This window comes from Chlamydotis macqueenii, chromosome 13 (assembly GCF_036417535.1).
Source record: "Chlamydotis macqueenii isolate bChlMac1 chromosome 13, bChlMac1.mat, whole genome shotgun sequence".
Classification (NCBI taxonomy): domain Eukaryota; kingdom Metazoa; phylum Chordata; class Aves; order Otidiformes; family Otididae; genus Chlamydotis; species Chlamydotis macqueenii.
This window is the reverse complement of record NC_141568.1, coordinates 6,606,131-6,629,427: the sequence shown is the minus strand read 5'-3', so window position 1 is coordinate 6,629,427 and position 23,297 is coordinate 6,606,131. Positions and strand designations below refer to the sequence as shown.

Here is a 23,297-nt window from a genome sequence, read left to right as displayed (position 1 = left end):
AGTTGTTACAGGTGAAGGAACCTCTTCGAGATCAGGTGGCAGTAGACTGAAAATTACTTCAAAGTAATCGGTAAAATAAATTGTATTGTAGTGTTTAATGCCTTACATACACTGAGACACTTAAAGTGTGCTTTGGATCATATAATCTCTATTACTTTTACCCCATCTGTGACATTGATTTGATAACAAGACGGACAGCAGGGCAAATGCTTGTTCTGCTTCCATTCAAGCTCTTGTTTTGATTTTAGAAAGCAAAGTCTTTTTTTTTTTTTTTTTTAAGTGGTGAACTGACAGCTGGGGAATTTGAAGCTTCCTTGTACTTAAACAACAAAACAGAAAAAAGAGACTGAGAAAGAGAAGTAGAGAGAGGAGAAAAGAAAGTGCATTATGGATAGGAGTAGCTAGCTGAAATTCTATGGTCTGAGTTAAGCAGCAGGTCAGATTAGATGGTCACAAAGAGCCCCTTTTGGCCTTAACAGCTATAAATTTTTGAAGCATAGTGCAGGCTTCCCAGCACTGCAATTTCATTCTGACCTGAAGGGGTGAAAGGGTAAAGCCTCCATACCCATTCCCTGCCTCCCCAACAGCCTGAGCCTGCCTGGTTTCAGTGCTGTGAAAAGCTGTCTGGCAGGAGCTGGATGGAGACCATCACTCATTTCACAGTACCAAAATTACATCTGCTGTATGATAATCGCTTTTGGTGGCTGGCCACTCATAGCGTATTTGAGCTAATAACATGAAGGAGGAGGTCTCTGTCCCAGGACTGGTTCCATGAGCTGTTTCTTTTATTATTACTATCATTACTTTTATAATATTGTAATATTTATTATTAATAATAATTTATTATTATGAAATAATGTATTTAGGCAAACTTTTCAGCATTTCACATCTCCTTACAGTGGTCCGTTGTGTTTCCAATTACTGAAAAACTCATATTGCTACAGGTTTATTCTTCTCACCTCTATTGTTTCTTTGTGTTTTCCTGACCATGCTGAAAATCAGTACATCAGCTTAGTCCTCTGCCATTATTTGCTTCAATAAAAAGATCCTGGGTTTCACCTCTGCATGTCCTGCTGGACATTCTGTCACATTTTGTGGTTTGCTGATATTTAGCCCATGCTTAAACAGTTTGGATAGAAGGACTTTTTCTGAGGGAAGAGTTTTGCTCTTTTGAACATCTCACTCCCTTATGTGAAATTGTGTATAGCAGCAAGATCGTATCTTGACAGCCTAAAATATTAACTTGCTAGAGGCTGTAGGAATGATGTCTTTAATACCATCCGGAGATGCTGTTCCAAAAGAGAAATCCCTCACTCGAACGTTAACAGTTTTCTGCCACTTTGTGCCGTAGAAGTTGGGAAAAATAAGCAGGACTCGAGACCCCATTAGCAGTTTGTGATGTGTTTAAGCAATGATAAGACTGCTAGCTTGACCTTAGTACTGAGAATAGCAAATAAAAGTAAAGATTAAAGACATTGTTCAGGAGAAAGTAGGTGTTTGACTGGTTGGTTCTAGGCTTGTAGCCCTTTCTCGAAGTCTTCAACAAAACCTGTGTCACTTCGGCATTGGCTCAGTTTGTCTCTCGTGGATTATGGTGAGGTTATAGGCTCTACTGACAGTTGGGCAGCTTGGTCTATTACGTATTTTCTTCAACTGAATTATTTTCTGCAATAACTATAATGTTAATGGAACTATATGTTATGGTTGAGTTAAGATTTGTCAGTTTGAAAATAAACGTCCTGGCTTCATTTCGACACTTGCCTTTCAGCATCAGTCCGTTAACCTGTCACACACTATAACTTCATTAAAACCATCATTTAATTGTAAGTTAATGTACAACTATCTTTTATAGAAGAACTTTACATACTACTTGAATAATTTCTATACATATTTTCAACTGATATGACGGAAATAATATTAAACACTAAATGCCCTCCAAACTCCTGTATATTAATTCAATACTGAGAAATAAGATGCAACAGCCACATTACTGTGCCACTATAACAAGGAGAGAGTTTTTCAAATTATAATAAAAGGAAAGAACAACAAAACAGGTATATATGTATATATCTCTGTCTATGTGTCTCATACTTGTATTGAGATGTGTTTCATATGTAATTCAGAGAAGTTTCTGTTATTAAAAGAAGCACAATGCAGATAGTGTAAGCTCTATGTAACTTAAGAAAGAATTAAAATCTACGTGCTGATAGCTTTAATGCCAGTAACAAACAGACTTGTACTTCACATATGAGATAGATAAGCTTATTTCAAAATAAATTCTGAGTAACATTCAACCTGATTGAATCTGTGGAAGCTGTATTAATGTATTTGTTCAACTTACTTGCACTCAAAAGCTTTTAAACAGAATATAACTTTTTATAATATTCATGATAATGTAATTCCTGCCTTTAATCTCATCAGGGTTTCGCATTAAGTCATGATATGCAGTTCAGGGGAATTTGAGTCATCCCTTAATCATAGTATCTGTACTTTTGTGTGTCTAGTTTTGTCCATCTCTCAGATCAGTCACTTGGCAGCAGCAGAGATCTGGGGATAGTCCATGATGTTTGACTGAAGAGGCCTTATTTATTAAACTTGTTTCCTGCTGTAGTATGTATAGATTTATGTAATGTGTGGCATGCTGAAAAGAAAGTGATAGAAATATTAACATAATCACTAAATATGATCCTCTTAGTGTTTCCACTGGAAACATAGGCATGGATAAGGATATTGAGTGATGACATGTTTAGTAGCATAATTAACTAAAAACACCTGGGCTAGTACAAAAAAAAAAAGAGAAAAAAATTATATAGTCACATATTCTCTTGTAATTAAAAATTTTCTACATATCTGCATACTCCAAGGGATGAATTAAGGTTTCACAAACAATCTAAATTTGGTATTTTCTAACATTTACAGGGTTTGTTTTATTCCTTCATTATTTTAATAATTAAAGTAGGAAGATGGAAGGAAGGGTTGGAAACCTTAGAGTTATTAGTAGGTGTTGGATTCTTTCATTGGAATTACTGACAGTGTTCTTTGACCTGAACTAATCACTTCTAAATGTAATAGACGCATTTAAATTTATTTTCTAAATATTTGTGAAATTAGAACAGTGCAGAAACTAAATTGTGTATTCTATCCAGTTTTTTAAAATAAAGTGAAGTTCCCTATCCCTTTTTACTGCTTTTTCCCCAAAAGTCTGATTTCTTTTTCCTAGACCCACTCTGATCTTTCCTTCTTTTGTCCTGTCTTCACTCAGCTCCTTCTTTCTGCCTTTCCCATCCCAAGTTATCTCTTTCAGCTTCAATCTTTTACACATTTTGTTCCACTCTTCTTTGCCATAAAACTTTTGTTCTGGTTTTTATTTTACTCTGCCTCTTTCTTGGCTTAGCTACAGCTCTAATTTCCTGCATTTAATATTAGAGTAGTGGGAGAGAGCTTCTGGCTTTCCCACACCGGCTGTGCAGTCACTTTAGCAAACTACATCTTAAAAGTAGCTCTATGGTCTGTTCCTGCAATGCTGGGCTGGAATTGGTGACTTATGAGGTCCCTCTCTGCCTTAGGGGCTTGGAGGTTTCCCAGAAAACACTTGTAAGAATTTTTTGAAACTTCTGAAAATGATGTATGTCTCCTTTGTTGGCTTTTTGGAAATTATGAAAGCACGTTTGCTGAACTTTCCCATGTAAACTGTGCCCCACATGGACATCTGTAATAGGAAACTTCAGTGAGAACAATTAAAGCTTGCTAAAGTTATGAGCAACTGTACTGAACCCTTGAAATGGGAAGTGTCAGACATCCTGAACTAGAGACTATTTCACCATCATCACCATAAGTAACAACGTTTAATTTAAGAGATGGATAAAAATTATACCATTGAGTCTTCAGTCCTGGAAATCCATTTATGACTGTTCTGGGTTACGGACTATGAAAACATTTGTGCATATGCCACGTTATGTTTCTGAGAGAATAGTTGGAGCTAAATACATATTTTTAAAAGCTGAAGAGAAATAATCAGTTTTCATTTCTGTGTTCAGGCTTATAACTAAAACAATATGTGGTATTTTAGCAGTCAAGTTTCTAATTAAATCACGTTTCTAATGTTTGGGCTTAGTATAGGCTGTTGAGAACAAAAAATTTCTTGAAGTATAAGCATCTATAGCACTCTATGATCTTTGTGCACCAAAACAGACCTAATGGATGAATTGCTGTATTCTCTCTGATATGAGAAGAAAAATGTGTTTTATCGTGTGATTTTAGTGGAAGCAGATGAGGCTGTGGAAGCACAATGGGAATGACTGTGAAAGAGACTAAGACCCCTATTTATTGTGGTAACGAAACTGTATGTAAATTTTGCTTTTCATTAAAGCAGAATTAGTTTAACCCCAGTTGTACAAAGGTTACTGTTTTCTACTATTTAGACAAATGACTTCCTACTGTAAATTGTGTTGTGATTTATATGAATCTACCTACTCTCATAAAGATCCCCTTAGAGAATATATCTTCCACTGTATCTCAATCATAATAAATAAGAACTTTTAAAGTAGTTGTAAATACATTTGCATAATTCTATTTGTATTTTGATTAAGTATATTTTTACATAATTTCACATCAAATATTTACTGTTAGCCAAACGAGGACATTAACTTCTCTGGTTTTTATACCACTAATAGTAACCACAAAAGCAACTGGTGGGCCTTGTATTCCAGGCACAGAGCACACACAACACAGTTAAAGATTACACCTGCTGGTAGTGGGTAATGAGCGTCATTTATAATGGTGGCACAAACAAACACAGTATTTGTGTTTGTATTTATATACTGAACCACACAGTCACATTTTACTGTTTGCACAAGCCCACTAACATGGAGCGTAGGGCGTTTCAGAACACAGGTTTGAGGGTCTGAAGTAAGTTCTTCTCAGATTTGCGTGTGAAAACTGTACATTTATTTTCCATTAGTGACTACTGCTCTTGGACATGTAAATTGGACAATTGTGTGCGAATAAATTACTTTTATTTGGATGTAAGGTCATATATACATCTTTAACTTATGCTTAGATTTCTATTGGATGAAATTTAAACTGTAAAAAATATTACAGTGTTAGTAAAAACAGAGCCTGACTCTTCTCAGTGGTGTCTAGTGACAGGACAAGAGGAAATGGATGCAAAATGAAACAACACAAAATTTCGTTTAAACATTAGGAAAACCAACTTTTTACTCTGAGGGTCAGTAAACCTTGGAACAAGTTTTCTGGGCAGGTTGTGGAATCTCTGTCCTTGTAGACATTCAAAACCAAACTGGACGTGGTCCTGAGCAACCTGCTTCAGTGACCCTGCTCTGAGCACTGTGGACTAGATGATCTCCAAAGGTCTCTTCCAACCTCAACGATTCTGTGACTCTGTGAAATTTGGGAAGTGATATATATATATAACACTTAGAAACATGTTAAAATACTGTATGAAATTGCTGCTTATTGAAACACCAATAATAGGTTGACTTCAAGTACTTATTTAGATCATTCTCTGAAGGATGCTGCACCTCCACAAAATCAATGAACTTAGGAAATATTCTTGCTTCCTGGTTAATCTCTCCCCATAGTTATTGCTTATTTGCAGGCAGTTTAGTACAGCCATCATCAAACTTTACTTGCCCAAATTGTATAATCTTTCTTAAGGCATTCACATTTTTACTGGGGCAACTGTCAGTGAATCAGCAGTGAGAAACATCTTCTCCTGGGAGATCAGGAGAAATGCCTGTAAGAAACTAAACTGCATTAAAGAGAAGGGCAGATTTCAGTAAGCAAAGATTTGTTTTCATGATTAAATATATATTGTATCAATCTTAGCGTTAAAAGGAACTTTTGTCATATTTCAATTTAGTTTCAATGAATTGAGGTACCTGCTGTGAAAACTGTTGCTATTGGATTAAAATACCAATTTTTTCTAGATAATCTGGAGTTAGCTAAAGGCTAAATTTGCAGATATTCTCTGTGACTTTGGTCAAGTCAGTTTTCCCATGATAAAATTATGGTGGTATTTACTTAAGTTCTCTGAGTGTTGTTAAGAAGAGTTCAAAGCTGCTTAATGAACCTCAGGTCCTACGTTTATCTTCCATGTTATAAACGGTTCATAAACAGGCCAACAAGTCCCAGCTTGTACCTAAGAGATTTTAGGGTGTACAAAACTAGATAAATGTGAACTGGGAGACTTGGAATGCTGCTTTTTGTTTGAAATCTTGTGGAACTTTCCTAGTTGGTTGTTTTTGAAAGGTTGAGCTTAAACTACTTTCTCAGGATCAGCTATCTGAATCAACTTACACGCTCTGTGCTGGTGTTTCTCACATTTAAAGAAGAGTGCTTATCTTTGTTATATTTCTTAAATCTGAAAAAGTGAATTTATTTGAACTTCCTGTTTTTTTAGATATGTATATTGCAAGAACATGTTGATTTGTCCTTTATTTTCTTGACATTCAGTATGTGATGTTGAATTTTAGAAAGTGATTTTCAATGGCATCACCAAATCTCATTGTGCTGTAGGAAATGATGTATGTGAACGTTCATTGCTGCATGTGATTTCTTGGACTGGCATTGAGCCAGTTGTTTTACTAAGTTGTAAATATTATTTTCAAAACACAGCAAGATTTCTTTGTGGTATTTCAGAGTAATGGTGTAACTTAACATAATTGTGTTTATAATTTGACAAGCCTGAAAACATTAGACATTAGAGTTATTAAATAAGAAAAGAGACATTTGGAGATCTTTTCATAATGTTTTCTGACAGCATTATAATGAAACCAAATCTAGAAGTATTTTAGTATCATAGATTTTTATTGCAATGAAGAGTCAAGAGAAAGAAATATGATATTGTTATTATTGACTACAGTGCATAGTAAAGAAATAAATTATGTCTTCTGAGGGGAACCATTATGGTAAACTTTTTTTCTTTCTAAATCAAGCATATGAATATATGATGACATGTTAGTGAAACATGAAAAAGGTGGTGATGGAAAGCTATTTTGAATAATGCCAATAATTCTCTTTTTCATTCCATTATATCAGGTAACATTTAATTTTATCAGACTTTTAATGTTATTTACAGCAGGATATTTGTTAGCGCTAAATAGTTTGTTTATGAAGTACAGAGAACTGTGATGGTAAAAAAAAAACAAAAACAAAAGAAATGTTCAGTAGCACAATTCCATGAGCCAGAGGTCCGGCCAAACCATGGCTATTAATCATCACCGTCCATTATTTACTGAGGATTCATTCATTGTTCCATAAAGGTATCTAGAGGGTCAATTAGAGACAACAGACAGGATTTTTCAAAGACACAAGAGGGTCAATTAGGCCTTTCTTGTAATTTTCTGCTTTAACAGCAAATGCCAGCCTATCCTGCAACACATACAGTGGAGTTTGGAATTAAATAGTGTGGATTTTTTTTAAGCTGTTACTTTGCAGTCAGTATGAATTGGTGTATTGTCAGTCCTTGATCAAAACAAAAGAAAAATTTTAGCACTACAGTTGATGAGAAGCACAATTTGTTTTTTAAAATCAGAGTACTGTAAGTGCCCAGGAAATATCTAAGATAAACCAGTCTGTAGTTACCATAGAAGTGAATCATTTGTCTGAAGTAGGACTGGACACAAATAATATTGCTAAATACTACTGTTAAAAATTCAAAAGCATTTGATGCAGAATGATGTTTGTAATTATTTTCGCATCAACTGCTCACTTAAAGCTCAAAATAAATAATAGATATGAGATCTTAATATGAACAACTAAAATGGCCTTCATTAATGCATAGGCAGTTGTTTCAGAACAGAAAGTAAGAAATAACACTAAAACATATCTACACATACGTTTAAATACACAGATGCATATATATATATGTACACACACCTCAAAAATCTTCTAAAGTAGCAGGAAATTTTGGTAAAATGACTTAATTATCTTATCCTTTAGCTGAGGACAGAACAGTTCTTCAACAGATTTAAGGCCGCCTGTGAGCATGGGCGCCTTACATGCAGTAGTTGTATTGAAGTTATTTTTCTTTCACTGAGTTTGTCTTTCCGTGAGAAATGGTTGTTAGTAGTTGGTGTGCTCTTCTATATAGATCTGAGAATCTTGGGCTATTTTTCTCCTCTAAACTTTCATTTGATTACATTGCCACTGTTTTTGATGCTGCTTAAGTCTATTTTAACTGAAAGGAGCTTCTACGAATACATTGTGTTAGTCTTGTAAAGATTTTTATCTTTACAGATGGGGTTTTGGAATGTCTGAGTATTTGATGGTCTCCTGTGAGAGTAAATCTCTGAGCGTGCTACATCAGTTTGATCCTCATCGTCCTCTGAAACCCCCTGTTCTCTGTCAGGTTTCAGCAGAGATTTCTAACTAATGACTTAGGGCCAAATTCTGCCCTTAGATGCAGGCGTGTAATTCTCACTGATTCCAGAGGGACTTCTGTGAGCATATCAGAGAACACAATTTTGTTCTTAGTGTGTGAAATTATAGCACAAACGGACAAAAGACTCACACGCACATTCATCTTCGTGACCCCAAGCATACAGGAATGTGGTACTAATCCACCCGCTTTTCTCTTTACTCAGTTTGTGCTGTTTCTTGCAGATCACCCCAATTCTTCAGCTGTCACTTGAGTCTACATTGTTATATTGTTCTCTCTTCAGAAGGTTGATATTGTGGCGCTTCAGTGAAATTAGTGACGTCGAAATGAATGTTTCTTTAAGTAGCATTAGTAACAAAGACACTTGTAAAAGATGTTTTTTTCTTTCTCTGGGAAATTATGGTACATGAGCAATCTTGTTCACATTCTGTAGGGAATTAGTTTGCAAATACAGGAGACAAAGATAGATGTGCGAGTGCACGTCTGTAAAGTGGTTTGATACATACACACACACACAGAGAAGAGGGGTGGGCTTGCATCATGCTTTTTCGCTGTGACAATATCATGATAAGCAAATTTGCTTATCATCCACTGTACTCAAGACCTACATGTAAGGAAAACCTTCCACTTTTTGCATTTTCATTGTGGGAATGTGTCTCACGGCTGAAAACTCTGGACTGGAGGTTTTGTGTTGTTTGGGATTTGTGATGTATCTGACTGCTTACCCCTTCTGTCTCAGTCCTCGGCAGATAAATTTATCTTTTAGAACAGTACTACGGAAGACTAAACATTTCCAAAACAGATGTTTAGGCACATTGTGTTTGTTTCCTGACAGCTCTATCCAATCGACTTGAGTCTTTTTTGTGCTTTGATTAATACTGTTGCTCACCAAAATCAAGTTGGTTTAGATGTATCTGAGGAATCCCAGATACCTTCAATGTACACAGAATTGACTGTCTTCAGTGTATGCCATGTTTTCATTTCAGTAACTTGAATTTCCTGACATGCTGCCATTTGTTTTCTAGGTTTCAAGCATCTGACTTAGTTAAACCTTTAAGGTTTTGCTTCCATCTCAGCTTTTTAAAGGACATCTCTGTCTGGGCTGTAGCGAAAAGGCTGTCTCCCATGTGTCTCCCACAATGGTTACAGTGTCCACTCAAGATTCTACTCAAAATTTGTAATACAACTCATGCAGCAGTCCTCATATAATAAATTGTATTGTGTATAAAAATTCTTGTTTTCAAGTCATCTCATAAGTCTTTAGAAAGCTAATCACTTACCCAGAGTTATTTCTGGAGCTATTTACAGGATCACCATGATTATCTGGGGAAATCTAATTTATAATTTTGAACATATAATTTATACAGCACTTTGCCAAAGCTTTCTTTAAAATATGTTTCCTGATACGAATTGGAATGCTTTGTGATATTAATTTTGCTATTTTAACCTGAAACTGTAACTGAACACATAATCTGCAGTGATTTATCTTTACATAATAATCCATTTTCCTATTTGTAAAATATCTACAGGCAGATAGTCATTTTCTAAATCTGGTTCATTAATTGTATTTATTGGATGTATGTCCTTTGTTATTGTTTTGTAACTTATGTATTGATCTCTATTATATGAAATTCTCAGTCTTTGCTGTTCACTTACAGTTGGACAGAAAAGCCGCATGGCCATCTGAGTTCAGACATGAGGGTTTGCGCGTGCAAACTGTTGTGAGGAGCACATGGGCATCACTACTCACTTTCACTGTTACAAAGTTTTATAATTTCTGTGTGACTGCAACGCCCCCCTCCCCTGTGTCGTGTTTTTAAGGACTATATGGGTATTTTTCTTTATTAGTTGCCAAATTAAAATAAAAAAAAATTGGTGTGTAGTGATCTTAAAAGTAGGTAGATTGGTGCAGAAAGATGTCTAGCAGCTCTGCATAGTTATTACGTAGCAGTGGAAGAAATAATGAAAAGGTCCAAGAAACAGATCACAGAGAAAAGTAGACATGACAGTGAGCAGCTTTGAGCAAGTGCCACTTTGAACATATGCAATGAGAAATATTTTTGTTTGCGTCTTTGTTTGAATTAGATTTGGTTCAGGGTGAATTGTGCACAGGTCAGATTTTCATGTGGAAAAAGGTAAGTCAGTATAAACTCAAGGTGAGCTGGAAACAAAATTTGATTTCTTAAGGGGAAAGATCCGTCCAGCATCTCTCTTCTAAAAGCTGGTTTGTATTTTTGTGCCTATTTAGACTATTTGTAGAATAAGGACAGTCGTGTTTACTCGTATTTCTGTAATGCTCTGAGTTTCACAAAGGAGAGCATGTTGAGTAAGAAGAAAGATGAAAATAGGGAAGATACGCAAAAATGGTTAATTCCTTGTTTGCTACTGGGATGTTCGCTGTTGTGTTCAGCACTGCTGTTTATTTTCCAATTCAGTTATAAAAGAAAGGTAATGCCAAGTATGACTGTGTTCTATGACTACACTACAGCAAATACAACTCTGATTACATAACTAAGAAAAAAAGAATACACTTTGTTGTGTTGAAATCATTTTGTCTCTCCCAAGGCTTTTCACACTGTGTGTCATACCTGCAGGGAGGTGTTGGGCCTGTGCGGGCACCTTCTGGCTGCCTGTGTTGTGGTCCTGTTCCTCACAGGGTCCCTGTTCCAGCTATTTTATTTGTTTGCTTTCAAAAGGTAACGTTGCAAAACTTACATCAAACTTAAAAAATATGCAGATAAATATAAAGAAGATGAAAAAGTGTCACTCAACTATTTAGCCTGCTAGGAAACAGAGTTTTTAACTGCTGCATTAAACCTTTGTATCCGCTGAAGTGCCCTTCACCAGCTATCTGCACATTGCTAAAATCCTTCACAAACACTTTTTTATGGTCAGATTCAGGCACTCTCAGTTGAGCTGAGAAGTACCATATGCTTCAGGTAACCTCTCTGAAGCAGTTGCCAGTGGGACTACTTTGGTAAATGCTCACCAATGTGAGGAGAGGTTACACAATCTCACCCGTGGTGAATAATAATGTCAAAGAGCCATTAACAGTGCGGAGTGACAAAGTGTGGAGAGATCCATCAGCTCATCCCGTGTTTAATGAAACAGAAATGAACATTGTATTGTCCTTGTTTTCTGTCAGATTTTCCAGGTCTCCATAAGGCTTATTAATCTTAGGGTGTAATGGAAAATGTGTTGCTATGTTACATACTACAGCAGCCTTTGTGCTCGAAGGATTGAAGGCATTATTAGTCTTTGTCTTATTTACATACTGTACTTGGGTGCGTGCTACCATCGCTGCACTTAGAGCACGGTGGAGAGTGCCATCCTAAAATGTTTGTGGATTTCTGAAGTGTGTACTAATGCGGGCGACCAGATGGCTGCATGGTAAGTCATTTTAACCCGAAGTAATGATCAGAAACCCTCTTTTGAGAAACGTTCACAACGCATGCTACAGACCTTGGAAATTTACTGTTATTAAAAAATACAAAATAGGAAGAGTTGCTTAATAACCACGTTTTAGTGCAGCCCAAAATGAATATTTCCACATTTCTGAAAGAGAACTTTCAGGCTCTCAGAAACGAGAGGTAGAAAATGAATGGGTAAATGCTATTATTGTCAGATACTGATTTCGATAAGTATATAATAAACTTCCTTATTTTAAAATCTAAGGGCCAGTTTCAAATAAGCTTTGTCAAAAACAATGTTGTGTTTACACTGGAGATCTAGTAACTGTTGTCATTCTCTATCAGCTAAAAAAAAAAACCAAACCAGGAAAGCTGTTATTCCTGTTCGGAAAAATGCTACATTCCAGGGACAGATCAGTAATCCAAGTTGGACCATATGATGATACTGTCACTTAGTAGATGCTGTTGCAATGAGGTTTTTGTGTCTTATTTTCAGTATGAATGGCCCATTACGCTTACCAGGATCTTTGTACAATTCAGCTACACTAGGGACAAGAGAGCATTGCAAAATGGTGCTTCTGATAGTCAGAAGATACAGCACATCTCTGAATACTATTTTATATTTTAATAATAAGAACAATATAAGGTTATTTTTATTGTGTTTACAGAATTAATAACGCAGTGACAGTGCAGCTTTTCTGACTTGTGCAGCTTTGAAAATTTGTAACATTAAACAGAAATATCATGTGTTTATTAGAAGCAGTGGAAATATTTGCCTTTGGTATATTCGTTATGTAAGCAACAATTTTTCCTTTTTTTTTTTTTTTTTTCCTTTTTTTTTACAGCACACTTTGTTTATCAGCGAGGTATGTGTTGATACAAGTTTCGTAAAGGGTTAGCTGTGTGCAGACATTGCAGCAGTACTTCTCAAATGTTTCTGAAGCCATTTAGGTTTGGTTAGAGCCTGCTCAAAGCTTCCCAACAACGCACAGAAAAAACGCGGCTGAGAGCTGCCCTTCTGCCCCAGTGAAGGACTGGTACAGAGAAGGGCTTGGGCTGGGGTGAGACTTGCAGAACGCTGGGCTGGCTTGCTCCAGCTGATTTGGGATTGGGATGGAGAGGAGCTGTTGGTAACAACAGGGATGTACTGGGACCTCCACCAAGTCTCCCTGCCCAATGTATCCACCACCACTTCACCGAGATCCTCTGTCCCACCTATCCTCCTGCAATGTCGGTGGTAATGGTGACTGGCTTTTGAGTGCTGCAAACAGGGGGGCAGAAACAAGGGTTCGGTGTCCTCAGCTGGCTGCTGCCGTATGCAGTTGTGGTGTTTGCCCGTTCCCGGTGTTGGCCAGGATGCTACTTCTCCTGCAGAAAGGCTTATTGTTTTTTCTGCCTGGAGTTCCGTTCCTTTCTTTTAGCACACAGTGCAATTATGAAGTAATTTGCATAACGTGTACACTTTGCCAAATTTTGAAAATTGCCGTGTTTGAGAAGGAATTGCTGCCATTCACAGTACCACACTGATTAATCACAATTGGGGACAAAATGGAGCACTTTTATTAAGGTTCCAGTGAGCAGGAAAATTACAACTTCCTGCAGTGGTGAGAGTAATTCCATTAGTGAGAATTCCCATGTAAAATGTGGTACTTTTGTGCCATTTTAGAAAGAATTTTCACACTTTTGAAAATGTTCTTATAGCTGTATGCAAGTCACATAAAAGTATCTTGCTGTTACATTTGCATACTGACAGCATCCTGTTTGAGTTAATTACGTGGTTTTTTCCTAATATTTTCCTGATGTGGTTCCTGGTTAGATAAATGTTTATGTAGTACTGTCACAGCTTGAAAGATACACATACCTATCTTTGTATTTTACTGGAGGTCATTTATAGGGCCAAATCTCAGACTAGAAAATGGGCATGATAGAATTTCTAAGTTTTTGGGACATCTTTGCAGCTTCCTCAACCTGTAGTTACTCTGACTGGAAGAAACATAATGCAGGCTCCCATATAAGAGGTATGGGACAGTGCGACTCTTTCCTTTGACAGCGGTAGAAGTAACTGATGGCAAGGCTTTCACAGCAAGTGAATATGTTTAAAGAGAGTAAATTATTCTGGAATGGAAGGAACCACCATATTTTCAGTGACCCCGGAACTGCTCACACATCAGAGGTAGATTGTCAGAGAAATACTCCCGGGTTACTAGCAGGGCAGGGAATTGCTTTCGTTCTCTTGTCACACTGACTACTCAGTTATTCCCTACATCTCAGCTGCTATCTCAGGTTCACAATTTCTGTCTTGCAGCCTGCCCCTCCCAGAAAAGTCTCTAAATGGCTGTGCCAAAATAGCGTTTTAGCAATAGGACTGCATTTCCATCCTGTTTTATCTTGTATGGAGTAACTACTAATTGAGAAATAGCATAAGTGAGAATGACCCTTTGGGCTGGTGATTGTGGCTGTTACCTGGGAAGTGGGCCACTGGGGTTTCAGTACTTGCTTCAGTGAAACTTTAATTACTCAGAGAAAGTGGAATTGTATCAAGGAGAGAAGTGAGTGGCCCTCAGCCACCGCACTGCTATCAACCAGAGACAGGCCATGTGCTCCGGTCCCCCCAGGCAGAGAAGGGAATTAAACCAGGTTACTCCCACATCACAAGTAAGAGGAAGATGCCTCTCTGACAGAATTGTGAATCTAACCTTGTTTTCTGCACAAGAGCCAAAATCAGAATGTTCTGTTATGAATTATGTAGTTGTTTTTTGCTTTTGTTTTTTCCCCCCTGGCAAATTAAACATTATGAGGGAAATTTATTTTATCAGTTTTTCAAAAAGTTCAGGATGTTAAGAAGTTGTTCTATGAGAACCAACATTTTATTTGATTTTCTTGTATTAGTTAAAAGAAGCTCAGTGTACTTTTAATCTTGCCAGTGAATTTAGGTATAGGTGGTTTGTGCTATATTATTTATATTCTGTGCAACACTAATACATCACATTACTGTCCTAAAATGTAACTTTATTTACAAATATGCACATGTATATAATGTATGTTTATATTATTTTAGGTTTATGTAAAATATATATAAGTCGTTACAACAAATTCTATAAAATTACTAACAGTTTTCTGTTGATCTGTGGCCAGATGTAGCAACCTCTTAGGCGTTTCCCTTTTCTTCATCATTGTTTCTATGCTGCTTAGTGTTAAAGACCTGGATTTTCTCCCTTCTTTTTTTTAAAAAAAAAAACATGATCATTATTTGTTTGAAATACTGTGTTTAAGTTATCGATATGTGATATATTCCAGCACTCATAAAAGTAAGATTTCTAGATAAACACCAATAGAAATATTTTAACTGTGTAAAAAAAAAGTCAGTTTTCATAAGATTACATCTATTAACTTCTCTGTATATCCAAAGACAGTATTAAAATAGAGATTAAATTTTACTCTGCAGAATAAAATGCAAACAGAAAATTATTTTTCATTCTTCAGTGCAAGGAATGGATTATCATTTATTTATGAGACTTTTTTTAATCTAGAATATATGGAAATCTTTTCTTGAAGCACAATGTAATATTGAATTGGGAATGCTGTCTGACAGTTTTCTTCTTAAAGTTGCATAGAATGATTCTACTGTATGAATTTTTTAAAGAGGCTTCATATACTCTACGTCTGAAAGGGAGGAAGTAATCAGAGTAATCTTGAAGAACCTTATAAATGCACCTCCTCTATCCTTTCGTTCTTCAAACAAACTTCTGCAGAAAAGGCCAGGCTATAGCAAATCTTAACATCAAGGGAAATGTCCAAGTGTTTTTCACTTATCCCAGTATGTATCTGCATGCAGGAGTTCATTGCTGTGGCCAGAACACATACTGACTCACTCATTTCTAATGCTTTTCCATTCTCCTAAGGGCAGTACTCTAACATAATCAGTACAAGGGGCCAGATTTTAATCTTTTTGTCTGAGAAAGCATGGTAGAAGTCAAGTTAAAAAGCTGGTTTATCCCCCAAAAGTTTCTATCCCTCAGGGTAGCACTATGATTTTTTGTTTGTGATTGGGTATAACTTCCCTTGTTGTCAGAGGAAATTACCGTAAGAGCCACAGAGGTAACTGTGCTCCATCAGTATTTCAAGTCTGTAGATGTGTAATTCAAAGGATCCTTAACAAGTCTTATTAAACAGCATGTCCCCCTATTATAGCTGATTTGTGGCTGGTATGAACCATATCTTGGAAGCTATAGTTTGTATCTGAGACCAGAGGTCAGCCAGTTGCATTTGTTTTCCTAAAAACCCTCGTGTAAAACAGGCCCTCTGAAATGTGGACAGGGAGTCAAAACAAAGGACAGAACAAAAGATGCAAAAGTACTGTATTATAAATAAAATGATCAACAACTGTGTGCCTTATAATTCAACATTTTGGTATTCATAAATTATAGTGACAGAAAAATGTAATGCTAACCTATTCATTTAGGTTGATGCAAATTTAACAGTAAAATGCTACAATTTTTATATATTAAAAGAGTCCTTAGAGAGAAGTGAAGCCAATTAAGGAGAAATAAAGACCTGTGTGTCTTTCTGTATGTATACCTTCATCTAAATGCAGTTGTATAAACAATAGAAATTCAAGGTATTTATGAACCAATTGCTTTTTCCTTTCCCTTCTTCAACAATTACCTGTATACTAGTGTTTATAATTTGAGTATCCTAAGGAGAAAATAACTTATCTTTTTGCTGCAGAGAAATACTGTGACAGAAAACAGTTTATTCTGAATTTATGTAATACATAATACCATGGTGGCCAGACAATAAACAAATATTTTGTATTAATTTCAAGGAGACATTCTGCTTTCATCTTCAGTTTTCTGTTGTATTCCATTGTACTGAATTCAGTTATCTGTTCTGCCAGTCTATACCCTTTGTTTGTATTTTTATATTGTTTGTATCGTTGGAGCAACAAGCAGTTGTATTTGGGACCAGATCCTTAATTGGTGAGACTATTGAGAACTTCTTACTGCAAGGAATATTGGAATATTCCTTATATAAGGACTAAAAGCATTTTTACATGTTGAATCTAAACTTTCTAGGGAAGCTAGTTTTCAGTAGGTTCCATGTAAGGCAATTTCTTCCCTCCAACCATCACCAATGCCATGTGCTTCAAAACAGGAGAGTGTAATGCAATCTACATCCTTGTCTTCATTTCTTCTAGTGTGTAACTTAAGCTGTAAAGCATGAGATAACACTAAGTATGAGAATTGGGTCTGCTGAGCTAAATCATGTTCGATAAGCGTAATGGCTTTACAGGAAGGAGACATGGTGTCTCTCAAGGTTCCTCTGTGCTGGTGAGATCCTACTCCTGTCTCCTGCAGCCCGCTCCGGGTCGATGAAGGGACATGATGCTTTGGCTTTGCCTCGGCTCATTGCCTTCGCAGAGCTGACCTGGCAGCCACCTGGCACTGACAGGCAGCAGCCCGCTGGCCCTGAACCAAGCAGGAGCACGCAGAGCGCGTGGGGTTGTGTTGCAGTACTGCAAAATGCGCAGGTGCCATTCCCTTACCCTTCCCACGCACACCTCCGTCATGGCACGCTGGCTAACGCGAGTAGTTATTCTGTAGAGCTTTGTCAGAAATGTGGGGATGAAGGTTTTTCAGTGTCTATGCATACATTATATCAGCCTGGTTTTCAGTTTTTGCCTGAAGAACACACCAAAACTGAACCAAGCTGTTTTTTGACAGCTCTACTGTGACCTCATAATAACCGTGTTGTTTTACCGTTACAGGAGGTAACAAAATACGGAGTTTGGATTGCAGGTTTAAAAGAACAAATGTGCAAAAATCAACCTTACTTAAGAAACTGAATCAGTTTTAGAAAGAGTCTAATAGCAAAAGTCACGGTATGTTAAACATCGGTAATTATGGAAATCCTTCTAATGTTCAAGTTGGGTGTTTAATATAAACACATCTTGGTACATTTGGCATTCTGGTCATAGTCAGAAAGAGCTATTTGTAAAAAGTTGCATATGGTCATCTGAACTAATTGCTAAAATGACACTACATTAATTGGATAATTAAAGATTGCGAACATGTGGCTATTGTATTCCTTGGGCATTAAGCCAACAATTTCTGTGGCTGAGAAAATGTCTGTTAAGATACTTCACAATTCATCTGCTGTATCCTTTCTCATAGAAATAAATAAGCAACATGGGTCTTAAATTTACATTAGAGAAACTTGTAACTAGTGGTTTAAAATTGAGTTTTAAAGCACATTTATGATTTCCATTTTGTTTATGTTTTAACACTTTTGAATGGTGGCAGCTCTGATTTTTTTAGCATCCGTCTCACAAATTAATAGTATTGATTTTTGTTTTAGATTTATTGTTAGCATTTTGGAAAGTGTTCTGTAATTGTAGATACTTTGTAACATGAGACCTAGTGCTCCCTGGTTTATTTTGAAGAGGATGAGTGTTGGCACACAGTTTGAAGAACTTTGTAATAGCAGTAAATTGTCTATGTGCTTTACCTTTACCTGTCAAGGTTATTTGTCAGAAAAATTATGTTTGGTAAGTGGGATTTGTTTCAGTGGGTGACAGACTAACTTCACAAATCCCTATACCATCTAGTCACTTTTTTTGTGTGTGTGTGTGTCTGTATGTGAAATTTTGGTTATCATTTTTCCTGTTCGTAATTTGAAAGTAAAATCTGTGGTCTCACAATGACCTTAAAGTGACTGACCCCTAAATCTCATCACTGCAGACTTCTTGGAAAATTGACAAATATGCCAAATTTACCTTTGACTAACAAAATATTTTAAAAACATTTCATCTGCTAGAAGGAGTAATAATTCTTAAGTTAGTAGTTATTGTTCTGGTGTGGTTTGGTCTCACTGCTTTGTTGATATCCATACTATGAGTTTATAGCAATATAATCTTCTCATCTTATTCTGAATTATCAATTTTGAAAGAGTAAAAAAATTGAGTTTTAGATTCTGGATGAGCAACTTATTGATTGGTTTAGTCTGAGCAAAATGGTCACAAATGGTCAATACATGGTCCAAAGGATGTCAGAGGCATGTAACAGATCTATATTTTTTATTTAGATGTTTGTTGACTTACAGATGCTTGCTTTCTTTTTGATTTTTCTATTACTTTTTTCAGTCAGTTGTAACAATTATTTTAATGACAGGAACACAAAGTGACTGAAGAGAGAGAAATATAGGAATACTTCTTTTCCAAACCAATAATCTTAATTATACTTTGTCTGTACGTACTGGTTTTAACCAGAAAATGTGTCATGCTTCCACATTTTCCCTAGGTTCAGATAAAAGTTTTCATTAGAAGAGGTGGTTGCCTATGTTATTATTTTCCCGGGATAGGGCTTTTTTTTCCGTAGAAAACCTCTACAGCAATGTGGACTGTACACCTGTGTCTGTGTTCATATCCGAACCAATATGAGAGATAGTCTCATGTTTGTATCAAAACCACTGCAGGATCATTTACTCTCCATCCGTATTATTATCTGTTTTATCTCCACAGTGATGTCAAGATAACTAACGAAGATAAACTTGTCCGTACAAAAGCATAAGAGGCACTCTGAATTACCTGAAAATGCAAATTGCAACCAGAAAGGTCAAGGGAAAAGAAAGAACTTCTGTACGTGGAATTCCATCCAAATGCTATTGGATGCTACTACCCATGTACCTTGTGTTTGGAATGAGAAATTGTGTTGAATCATTTGTCTCGGCAATTGGTGTTGCATTAGAGATCACTTAACTGAGATAAAGACTGTATTTTACTCTTTATTATGAAAACTATCAAGACATTTCAAGAAGAAAAATCTTTGCAGTGCGGTCATGGATGTATCTGAATAACTGATGACAGATATAACGTACTTCACCAAAAAAAATGAGATTTACTGAGATACCTAAATTTTATTAAAGTGAAAAAAACCCCCATGGAGTTGGCAAACAGTAACAGTACCTAGTTCTATGAAAGAGCACCAAACGCTAACTTTGCAGATGGCCTGAACAAAATTGCTGTGGCATACTCATTTCTAGTAAGCGAGCAAGGACTGGTTATGGCTTTGAGCAAAGCTGTTACCAGATTTTGAGTCTCATTATTCACCATTCTGAATATCAGTCTGTTCATTGACGTCTTCCAGAGTAGGAAGTATAATCAACAAAGTCTGTAGAAACCTAGAAGGCAGAGGGAAATTGGTGTATGTTTTTGTTTCTTAAGTTGTCTCTTGAGTTTCAGCAGGGAAGTGTGGTCTGAAAGTTGTCTTGCACTGGTGAAGCTCCATCTCGAAGCAATGTGTGCAGCACAGAGGCTCATTGTGCACAACTGCACAAGTGTATAATGCACATTTGGTAAGTCTCAATGATTCAAATACTTTATTTGTTTGCCACTGCTTGAATGCAGTTCAGCAGCTGACCCAGCAAGGGGAGCTGTAGATTAGTGTGGATGGTTCTGTGGTTTCATAAACCAGAAATTCTCAAATAAGAGCATTTTCTTGAGCATCTATTTCACTAAATTTCTGATTTTTCACAATAATTTCAAAGGAGGGTTCCATAAAATACTGGACTGCAGGTTGTGTGAGAGAGCTGTTTATCGTCTCCCAGCTCTCTCACCCTCCCCCCAAAATTAAAATGTTTATAAAGCTGTGCTGGTTTTATCTAATATTAAAACAACATCAATATCTCTGTGTGTGATATTAGTTCATCTGGTCCTGGATAATCTGGTACAGGAGTCAATGAACTTAATGCAGTATTGGTAATCCAAAAGGGTTTGAGTTAAGTGTTTTTGACATGCAGAATCAAGAGTCAAGGGCAAAGCACACTTTAAATATTCCTTCAGCAGAGTCTGGTAGGGATGTAATTGAATACCTCAGGTAAAGCATCTTATCAGAACTAAAGCTGGTTAGTGTCTCATCACCAAACAGGGAGATGCTGTGTGTCTTCTCCACACAAGTGCTCTTTTGACATTGTTGAAAGTCCTTTGAGGTCTCAGTTCACACTGGAAATTCTGTCAGGGATGCATTTGCACATTACAGGATAAATTCTTCTTCATCCAGGTTGCTCTATGGCATGGTCGTCATTCCAGCATTTTAGTAGTTAATGCCAAAGCAGCTAAAGGATTATGAAAAGTTGCACAAAAAGTAATCAGGAAAGGAATAAATATTGCATGTTTATGTTGTTAATGTGATATAAATCCTCATAGTAAAATACAGAAATGTTTCCACTCAGAGTAGAATTATAGATCATATGTTCCTTTAAGAGGCATACAGAGAGAATTTAGTGAAAAGACATGTATCAGGAGACTAAACTGCCAGAAATTTTCTATCACAATCTATCTCTGGGGTTGCAAAGAATAGTGCAGAGGAAGAAGTCTGAGCATAAACAATGTGTTCAAATGTCTGTGAACAGACTAAGTTTTATGACTCCAGTTTTGCTAAATCTTAAAGCTGCATTATGGGTATTGTGGTATTCGATATTTTTATTAAACAACAACTTCTACAGCCATGCAGTTAGGAGTAATTCTCAATGCAAATAAAAATCCTCTCACCTGTGAATGTGGACAGTGTCTTGAACAGGTAGTGGGCTCAGGCTTGGTATTCAAATAGAAAGAGTTCAAAAGAGGGATGGAGATTTTACACTTGAATTTTTTTTTTTGTTTAATTTCTAAGCGTATTGACAGATGAAGGTGTTGTCATTAAATTTGCATATTTTCCTTCTCCTTAAGACTTCAGTGTGCATTTTGTTAAAGCACAACTTGCTAGGGTGTTAGCTATTTTTTCCATCTGTTAAATACTTCATTATTTTGGGGGAGATGCAAAGTAATTATAAATTTGAATCAAAATTTTGCTATTATTACGTGATGAAAAATCCCATTTGGATTCATTTTAACTCCTCATCTGAATATGAAATGTGAGAATTCTTAGATAAGGAGAGGATTTTAATATAACTTACATTGATCTAAATCTGTCTCTGTGTTTCATTAAGAATTGCTCTGGATTGGCAGGGATACTGTTAAAATTTAATTAGATGTAGTGCTAGACCCGGAACCATCTTGTTTTCATGGTGGGTAATCATAGGAAATGTAATTGTACACAACATGTTATTAGTTGTGCTTTATTGATGGAGCTACATCAGTGCTGTTGGGTCTTTGTCAGTGGAGACATTGGTTTGTGAGACAAATTAATCCACGAAAGTGTGAGGAATTAAGATTTTCATTTTTTTCTTTCAGGAACCATAATTCCAATTGCTATTCTTCTTTCTAGTATCGTTAGTAAAAGCAAAGGCAAGAAAGTTCAAATTACTTTATAAGGCTGGCTCCTCAGTGTGGGTCCTATGGAATCCAGAACCCAAATCTTTCTGCTCAAATATTTTATTCAGAACTGTGATTTTTACATGAATGACTTATGTGTCAAAATTAAGGTTATTTTCTTTGTCCCTCTCCCCTACTATTTAGACATGTGCTTGGAGAGAGAATTTCTAGCATTCTGGGGGCACTAGAGGCTGAAGAAAAAAGACTCTCAGGACTGTGAAATGCAGAGCCTTGTCTGGTTTTAAATGATAAAATATCCAGAGTGTGTGAAAGGAGTATTTAAAACTTGGAAATGTTATTTGGTGTGTCAAAAAGGGTACAAACAATGTTATGATTAACTCTGCTTTAGTTATAAGAAAGGACAAATGTTGGTCAGAGGCTTGTGTGGGGTATTTATTACAAAATAACTGTGTCAAGTTGTAGAGGAGCCTCATTTCACTATGGTTCGATTTGTATCCACTTTATACCCACTTTTCCTCCCTTATTCAAAAAAGGAAGAAGATTTTACTTAAAAGGCAGAACACGAGAGCTGAGAGCAACCACATAAAGTGACTCACTGTCTCCCTTTGTCTCTCTCCTCCCAGTGATCCCAAGGACGTTTTGCCATTTAGAAAACTTTTAATGACATCTCTATCATTTCATTGACACTCAGCGCAGTGTAAACTCCCTGTCCCTCTCCTCCACTATCACAGCTCGCTCACAGAATGAAGACATGCTTCCAAAATGAAGTTTTCTTTATTGTGGGTGTTATTATCTCTTTCAAGACTTTCCCCTTTTTTATCTGTGCATGCTGAATGTTTAAATGATATATTTTTCAGGAACATACAATAAAAGATGAAAAGTTCCTTGTAGCAAGAGTTGTATTTCACAGTAGTATATGAAGCAGTTAAAAAAAACTATCCTTAACATCTAGTATTCACAGAAAATGCAGTAGATGTGTTTTAGAAATAAATATGCTCAATTTTAAGTTATCAGACTGATTCCTGAGGATGGTGAATAATTCTGTAGAAGCATTTATTGCAGAGCTCAACCATGCTGCATCACTTACAGGAGTTTGGGAAGATGGAAAAAATACAACTCTCAAATGAACAAATCTCAAGCCACTAATATTCACCTTTTTTCATTTTCCTTTGCATTCATAATTGATTCTAAACTTAAGTGAATCTTCCCAAATAAC

At 36.4% G+C, this 23,297-nt stretch overlaps 1 protein-coding gene across 4 annotated transcripts in view; it reads left to right on the top strand.

Annotated features, from left to right (window-relative positions):
* The window catches only part of WWOX (WW domain containing oxidoreductase), a 524,293-nt gene that overhangs the window by 188,607 nt on the left and 312,389 nt on the right, over positions 1–23,297 (top strand). Inside the window, exon 9 of one of the 4 annotated variants that reach the window (XM_086757957.1) lies at positions 9,427–9,652. The exons of the other annotated variants lie outside the window; for them this stretch is intronic. Within the exon in view, the coding sequence (XP_086614083.1) occupies positions 9,427–9,441 (15 nt within the window). The 3' untranslated portion in view covers positions 9,442–9,652. Of the gene's footprint in view, positions 1–9,426; positions 9,653–23,297 lie in introns of those variants that run through there. 4 annotated transcript variants of the gene reach the window in all.